This window comes from Pteropus alecto, unplaced genomic scaffold, assembly GCF_000325575.1.
Source record: "Pteropus alecto unplaced genomic scaffold, ASM32557v1 scaffold22, whole genome shotgun sequence".
In the NCBI taxonomy this organism is placed as follows: domain Eukaryota; kingdom Metazoa; phylum Chordata; class Mammalia; order Chiroptera; family Pteropodidae; genus Pteropus; species Pteropus alecto.
This window is the reverse complement of record NW_006434839.1, coordinates 18188619-18197749: the sequence shown is the minus strand read 5'-3', so window position 1 is coordinate 18197749 and position 9131 is coordinate 18188619. Positions and strand designations below refer to the sequence as shown.

Below are 9131 nucleotides of genomic sequence, written 5' to 3'. Positions count from 1 at the left end.
TCCTCCAGGAAGGAGGCCAGCTTCTTGTGCTCTTGCTCCAGGGCTTGTAGCTGAAGCTTTTCCATCTCCAACTGAAAGAAATTCACAGGACAGCCCTATTAATATGCAAATAATTCTTTTAGCCAAAAAAGTGCTTCTTAGGAGATTTTTAAATTAATTTGCTAACAATTACATGGTTTAAGTTAGCTAAAATTCCAAAATGTGTTGTGATAATATTTTAGACTCATTAAAATGAGAAAATAGATGCAAATGGTTTTATGAAAAACATCTAAGTTACATTGATAAAGAATTTTTTTAAATCTATTAAAGTTAACTATAGCAAAGGAGAACAGTAATCTCATGCTTCGAATCACAGCACACAATTCAGAAAGTTCTATTTTTGTAAAAATAGAGGTCTGTAAAAGAACTGATATTTTTAAGGCTTAATGCTTTAAAATTATCAACTAATCTTTGGGGTACAGCATAATGAAAGTGCCAGTGAATAGCAGACTTCAGTTAAATTCTATGCTCCTATGTTTGCTAATTGTATAACTTAGCTTTTTTTTTTTTTTTAACTTTGAGCTTCTTATAATGGGTTGCTGTAGAAATCACAAAATTATATGTGCAAGTTCTATGAAAACGATAAAGAGTCAAAGAAATACCTTATCAGAACTATAACCAATGTCAGTTGGTTATAACCCAAAGTCTGACCTCATCTCCTACTTCAGTCTCAGTTGCGCACATCGCTCCCAGTATGTTGGCCTCCCTGGAGTTTCTTGAACATTCTTTGAACACAGTCCTGCCTCAAGGTCTCTGACTTTGCTGTTCACTCTGCCTAGAATTCCACCACACACCTTCACGTAGGGCTCGTGCGCTAAGCAGTGATCAAGAGAAGAGAATGGCTCACTGAACACTGAGGAGTCAGGCGTATTCTCTATACTGTGGGTGCTTCCTTCTTTGAAGACATTGTTGAATAGCACTTCAATGGGTCCTATAAGTAGGTGACCAGTGCTTGGTCCATTTTCCTCAATTCTCTTCATACTTGAGGTGGGACAGCGGGCAAAGAGGAGCCAATCAAGTCACCATGAGAAGCCTGCCTGTCAATACCTGGTCTGACCAAGGAGGCATTGGTACACACACTCCCTTTTGCATCTGCAGAAACTAGGGGGCTCCCTGTGGAAGACTTTACAGGCACAGACAAAAGCAACAAAGGAATACAGATAATTCCCCAAGAATAAGTAGAGTCAATTGTTCATACACATACATTCTATTCTACTATAAAAAATTTGTGGGGTGACTTCATAAGAAGATTAGGTGAGATCTGGGGAACAATAGTGCTGTCATATGCTATATTTATATGTATATTTTATTTATCTGGGTAACTCACAGAAAATTTAACTCATTAATAGTTAAAGCACATTTAACTCTTCTAAATGCATCAAATAGGTTGCTGTAGAAGGCATATGCAAAATTAAAATAAGAAAATTTTAATTATATTTTGTATTAGCATCTCAATTCTTATAGTAATGTAGGAAAAAGCAAAAAGTAGGACAATTTTCAGTTTATTTTAAAAATATAAGTTGTATAATTTACCTCTTAAGGTAGAAAAAAGATGCTTGTAGAACTTTGAAGGGCTACCTTCACTTCACAAAACTAGAGATCAAGTCAGTGATTTCCCCGATGTTATCGAGTTAATCAGTGTCAGAATCATGACACTGTTCACTCTGCCTAGAATTCCACTACACACAGACTCAGGTTCCACTTGTCTCAAGCTTTTCTCACCACATCATACATCCTGTCCATAGTATTTCTTCACTATGGGTCATCATACTTTATTTATTTTTGAAATAATAACTTTCATCTTACACTTCAGAATCAAACTGAAGACAGACTTCCAGCAGGAGAACAATCCAACTAATCTCAGATATTTATACAGAAAACTGTACTATAAAAGCACCCATAATTCTATTGTATCTCTGTCTTTCCATCACTCATGCCTTGTAAATCCCATTTCAGACTAACATGAGTCTTTTTAATCTCACCACAGATAGCAGAGCACAGAGGAAACCACATAATTGATATACTTACAAACACATGGCTTCAACTTTAATTGAGCTCTGAGCCCCAATCATCGATCACTCTACTTTTGTTTAGCTTCCTCTACAATTTACTTGAGAGGATATTTAAACCTCTGCCACTCTCCACAAAACTTCACCCAGTGACCACTCAACTGACCCTCAGTCTATCCTAATAGACTCTTTTAACAATACAGACTCACTCCTACATCCTGTCTCCTGTGTTAAGCTTTTTTATAACCACACCACTCCATATGTCCTTCCCATCACTCTAAGGGAGGAAGGTTTCCATCTGTTGAAAGTCAGACTTTCTTTAGCAATTAACTTCATTTTCTCCTGTCACTTCTGAGACTTGCTCCATTACTTATTGCAGTGCTCTTCATAATATTAAACATCTCCCTCACTACCAGCTCCTTCCCATCAGTATAGAAACAGACTTCCAGACTTTAAAAATTAATTTTTATATTAAAAAAAAAACCTTTGATCATTCTGGCTCAGAGACATTCTGGCTCGAAAAAGAGATGTAGTACTAAGTTCTGATCCTAAACCTGTGTGACTTTGGTAAGTTCTCTCTCTAAAGATCAGTTCTGTTTGATACCCTAACTGCACAATAAAGCAATAATAATGATTACTCTATAGAATTAAATGAGGCAGTATATGCAAAGCATGCACTGTTGTGCCTGGCACTAAAAAAATGTTTGTTTCTAATTTATAATATAATAACTATTTGTGCTATTTAAAAATGTGTCACTTTTTCACAATGTTTTTCCTCTGAAGACATATTCATAGGCAAACTAAGATCTGGAGAATTGGCCACAATAAACATATAGACGTGTATTTTTATAACTTATATAGCAGTTATAATTCAACAGTTACAAAGTATATCAGAGAAAGTTCCACTACCAGTAATGGTGAAATAACTTCTATTACATTATTTCCCCTGCAGATAATAATTATAAACCCTTAAAAATAGAAGGGTTTTTTTTGAAGGCTCTGGAGAACAATAAAAGTGGCAGAAATAAGAGAGAGTGTACCCCACCATTATAAAGGAGCCAATAGCATTGGATGAGATTTGTCCTTGCATAGCTTTTCAATTGAGGGCAACTCTCTGTCCTGAAAGCCCTGGCAGCAGGAGCTCAAGCATGCAGTACCTCTTATACTAGCTTAAGGAGTTAGAGCATGGACCTACGGCTGCCAAAATTAACCCCACCAGCATCTTTGGTTGACTCTTGAATTACATATTCATGGAGGAGACTCCATGCTGAATGACAGAGGTGGATGTTGAATGGCTAAGAGAAGTGAGCACATATTTAAGCTATTGACAACTCTAAGGAAACAGGGTGTGAAATATGAATCCAGCCAGGTTAACTGCTTACTAGAACAAAATACATTCAGAAGATAAAAGTTTAGGGTCTCTGTACCATATCATTCATAATGTCTGGTACACAATAAAAAATTATGAAACATACAAAAAACGTTTAAAAGTGATCCATTGTCAAGAGAAATGTGCTCAAATATAAACTAGATCCAAGATGATACATATTGGAATTGGCAGACAAGGACCTTAAAGTAGCCATTTTCAAAGAAAATATGGTCATAATGATTGAACAAAAAAGGAATCTTGGCATAGAAATGGAAACTAGAAAAAAAGAATCAAATGGAAAATCTAGAACTAAACAGAATATCTAAAATGAAAATAAAAGTTCATTGCATGGGCTTAATAGATTTTAGAGAGTAGAATAAAAATAACAATGAATTTGAAAATAGAGCAAAAGGAAGTATCCGATTTGAGAAACAGAAAAAAAAATTGACAAGTAAACAGCACCTCAGTGGCCTGTTAGAATGTAAATATAAAGTGGTTTAAATTCCATGAAAGTGGAATTTCAAAAATAGAAAAAAGAAAATGAGGAAGAAAACTATATTTTTTTTAAAAAAAAAAAGGCCAAAAGCTTATAAATTTGGTAAAAACAAACAAAATTAATAAATCCAGGAAGCTAAGCAATCCCAAAGCAGGATAAATATAAAGAAAATCATACCTAGGCACATCATAGTAAAACTGCTAAAAACAAAGATAAGAAAAAATTGTGCAAACAGCCTGAGGAAAAAATATATACGTTACATACAGAGAAATTATAACATAAATAATGGCTGATTTATTTATTATCTCATCTAAATATATATCTAAAATATATGAAGCAAAACCTGACAGAAAAAAAGAGAGAAATACAACTCTATGATAACAACGATCTTTCTAATAAAAAAATCTAGGTTAAAAATCAGCAAGAATATAGATCTTAAAAACACTGTGAAAACCCCATGGCCTAGTTAACATTATGGAACAGAATAGTCCAAGACTACAGAAGATGCAGTCTTGTCAGACGCACTTGCTGAGCTATTAAGATTACAAAAGACTAAAATCTTACAGAATATGTTCTCTGACCACAGTAGAAATTATAAATAAATCATAATAAAGTATTAAGAACACCCCAAAATTCAAAAATAAAATAATGTACTTCTAAATAGTACAAAGGTTTAAGAAATCACAAAGGAAATTAGAATATATTTTGGGCTAACTAAAAGTAAAAACACAACATACCAAAATTTGTAGGCTGCAGTGAAAGAAGAATACTTAGAGATAGCTAAAGCAGGAGGCAGAGAGAAACTGATATCTTTAATTGTTCACATTAGAAGAGTTACCTCAAATCAATCATCTAAGTTTCACCTTAAGAAGCTAGGAAAAGTTAAGCAAATTAAATACAAAGTAAGTAGAAGGAAAGAAATAACAAAGGTAAAAAAAATCAACAACATTGAAGAGACAAATGATAGAAAAATTAACAAAGCCCCAAATTGTTTTTCATCTAATAGATTAATATTGTTAAATTTAGAAAAAACAAGAAATAAAGAAAAACACAAATTATCACTAGAGAATGAATATAAAAAGAACAATAATGAATAACTTTGTGCCAATAAATTCAATAAATCAAATTCCTCTGAAACACATAACTTTCAGAATTGGTAGAAAATGGAATGGCTTTATATCTCTTAAATAAATTAAATCACAAATAAAAATTTTCTCTCAACGAGAACTCCTAGATCATATGGCTTTACTAGGGACTTCTATCAAACATTAAAGAAATAATGCCAAACTTATACATACCCTTTTACTTTATGAACTTAGAATTACCTTCACTCAAAACAGTCAAGTATTTTTTTAATTTACAGAAAAATTACCACTTATGAACACAGACACAAAATTCCTTAGCAAAATATAGGCAAACTGAATCCAGCAATACATAAAGAGTAATAAAAGATGACCCAATGAAGTTTACCGGAGTAATCCAAGCTGCTTTAACACTTAAAATCATATTAAAAGAAAAAAGAGACAAATCATTACCACATCAATAGATGTATATAAACGATTTTACAAAATCCAAAGCCCACTCATAAGAACCTCTCAACAAATAGAATGAAATCTCAAAGAGATAAAGGGCATCAATAAAGAAGCACAGCTAACATCATACTTAATGGTGAAATAGACTGTTTTCTTCCTAAGAAAAGGAAAAGGTACTGAAGTCTGCTCTCATTACTTCTATTCAACATTGTACTGGAGGTTCCAGTCAGTGCAATGATGTGGGGAGGGGGAGGAAAGAAGGCAGGCAGGCAGCCAAACTGGAAAGGAAGAAGTAAAATGGGCTCTATTCACAGGTAACATGTTTACCTACGAAATCATATATAGTATACAAAACGATTGCTAAAACTAATATAAGCATATTTAGCAAGATCACAGGACACAATGTCAACATACAAAAATCAATTGAATACCTGTATACTAACAGCAAACATTTGGAAACAGTTTAAAAACGATGTGATTTACGACAGCATCAAAAACATGAATAGGAATAAACCCAATGAAAGACATTTAAACCACAACACTGAAAACATCATGCTAAAAGAAATTATAAAGACTTTGAAAAATGGATAAATATACGATGATTGTGGATTGGAAGGCTCAATTTTGTTTAAATGTCAATTCTCAACAAATTAGTCTACAGAGTCAATAGAATTTCAACTCCTGCCAACTTTTGGAGAAACCAACAAACTGATTTTAAATTTTTACAAAAATTAAAAGTATCTAGAATAGCCAAAACAATTTGTTACAGAAAAATACAGTTGAAAGACTTATAGCTCCTACATGCAAGGCTTATTATTTACCTAGAATCATCATTTACCTGAAGTTCTAGTATACGAGTAAGACTAATCCATGACGAAAATCAGAAGACTGTTCAGTGGTTGCTTTAATTGGAAGAGGGATTTGTTGGAGAGGCCTTCCATGAGACCTGTGATGGACATATTTTCTGTTTCTTGTAAGGAGTACCAACTACACAACTGTATGCATTTTTTAAAACTCATCAATTTGTATATGAAGATGTGTAAATTTCACTTCATGTAAATGTTTTCTTAAAGAACTATAAACAGTAGTGAATTAGAGGTTTGTATGTTTGCTTTTTACAGAGGTATGGATTAGCAAGTCTGAAAATATTCTCTGTACATTCTAGGCTTGAGTAAATGAGTAAATATACTGAAGAATAATGGAGCCAGCCTTCTCACTGTTGGAGAAGTTAGTTCTAAAGAGAGAGAGGACAAGAATATACCCTATGGTTTTGGATTAGAATCAGAGGTGTCAAAACATTACGAACTCATTGTTTGATATAGAGACATATAGATAAAATATAGATATAGTTGTGTACATAAAAATATATATGAATATGATAAATATACATAATTTCCTAGCTCTAGATTTGTTTCTATGCTCCATTTTCCATTAAAAAGGAAACTAGTGTCTCTGAGAGTAATAACTAATTCCAGGAGTTGGTATAGGGAAAAATATAAGATGAGCGTGGCATACCTTGCCGGAAAGTAAGGAAGTGCTCAAAGAATGATGGGAACTTATAAGAGGAGCCAACTTAAAAGAGCTCTCACTTGCCCAATCTGGGACAATTCTGAGAGGTGATCCAGGGCCTGTGGACCTGATGGGTAGAGGTAGGTATAAAGACACTGAACTCGACCACATACTACAATTGAAAGAAATCACAGCCTCCTATATACATAGATTATTGAGTTCCAGTTGACTTTTTATATTATTATCCAATTTATTTTACTTACAACCACTGCCAAGTAGTGGCTGAGGAGGAATTTTGCACAGAGAGTATCACCAAACTATTTTGCAAAAAGCACTGGATTGTGTGGAAGAGCTTAAAACTAACACAGCTTCACTGGGGAAGTGGGTGGTTGCTCCAAGAATAGCACCCAGACTGGGAGCCATGAATGGAAAGGCACGAAACAACTGTTTTTACAGAATGAAAGAGAAGGCTATGTATGTGGGAGCAGAGGAGCAATGCAAGGGCGATTAGTTCTAATTCAATGTGGAAAATAGAGAAAAGTAATTTTGGTCACTTGTAAAATGAGAAAGCAGAGTGCATGTCTGTCACAACCACACAACTCTTATGACATTTAACTATATTCATTATTGCTTCCCTTTGTAACACTCACTGCTTCCTTGTCCTTTACCTGGACATCCCCACCCACCTGCCCAATACTGGTAAACAAATATATAACAATAAAATATATTAAAATGTTTTTTTTCTTTATAGAGGCTGACGCTACCAGTTTGGGCTCTGCAGCTGTCATCTGTCTTTTCCTCTTGATCTAGAGTTTCAAGAAAGGGAAGTCAAGACATGGATAAGGAAAACTGCCCTCTGCTCTAAATCTCTGACACAGACCTCACTGTCTAGTTCTCCTTAACACTCACTCTGCAATCCTTCTGGGGAGTCAAAATGCATGTTGAAATGTAACAATGAATTATACAAAAAGACTGAGGAATGAGCTAAAAATAATCATTTGTGTGCAAAATGTCCTACTCTTCCTAAAAATGTTGTTTTAGATGGTTCTCTACCATGTTATCCTTGAATGAGTCTAGAAAGCAGCTAAAATTATACTTATGTTAAAAAGGAACCATCATATAATGTAGAGCACTGAGAACAAATAGCAGAACTGTACAATCAGCTATGATAGGAATAAAAAAGCATACAAAATAAATTAAACAAAACAAATTTCATTGTTCTTTTCTGGCATCTTTGTTATTTCTTTGGTTGTCTAGCACCTGAAACTCCGTGTTAGACTTCTCCACTTTGTGGTTCTCCCCTAGAGAAGAGAAATACGTCCAGCAGTAGCTTTCCCGGTCTTCCCTGTAGCCGAGGGGAGGGTGTGGGGCCAAAGCTTGGCCAATCAAGTGCACCTGCTCTTAGGCTCAAACTAGGAAAGGAGGGGTCCAAAGAAGCAGGGCCAGGAGAGGCACTCCAGACCCAGAGCAGCAATGACAGTGGTACTGTCTGGTGTTAGCAAGCTGCCGTATCCAGCTCTCATGAGCAGAAGCATCACCCACTACAGACTTGATCTACAGTGAGCATTTGTCAGTGATGTCAGCTAGTAAGAGCTAGTTCTCTGGCTGTCCCAGCCATGCTCTACCTGCTGTAAACCAACCAATAAATGCCTTTTCTGCTTAACTCCATGAATATTTGCTTCACATCCTCACAGCTAATAATCCTGCCTGATATGTCTATTGCAATACAACTGACCTCATTATGCTTAGCTGCCACCTAGAACAAGTTATACCCAATACACAGAGCTACTTTCAGCTTTTTCACTGGTGGGGGAAAAAAATGCTCCCTTCTGAATTTCCTAGTTATTATCTGGGTTTCTTACTTTTAAGGCTCTGCTTAAATTAAAAGACTGTCTTTATTTCAGGGTTAGAAATTATACCTTCTAAGCATGAATAAAATGACTGAAAATAAATTAGGATAGAAACTCTATTAACAGATGATGTACAAGATAAGTAATAAAAGCCCAAATATCATCCTACCCTTCGTTACTGGTCCTAAACCTGGAGTAGATTGCCGAAGGCAAAGTTCCCCATGATGATTACTCATTAGCTTATTCAAAGCGGCTTGAAGGGCTCAGTCCATTTGCCAAATTGACTCATGCCCAAATTTTCCTGGCATATGAATTACCAGTTAACCC

General features: G+C 34.9%; 1 protein-coding gene across 1 annotated transcript in view; it reads right to left on the bottom strand.

The window, feature by feature from the left end:
* Positions 1-9131, bottom strand: part of CTTNBP2 (cortactin binding protein 2) — a 229946-nt gene that overhangs the window by 69154 nt on the left and 151661 nt on the right. The window contains 2 exon segments of the mRNA XM_025045859.1: positions 1-5; positions 7-71. The exon segment at positions 1-5 is cut by the window's left edge and continues 1578 nt beyond it. Of these exon segments, the coding sequence (XP_024901627.1) occupies positions 1-5; positions 7-71 (70 nt within the window).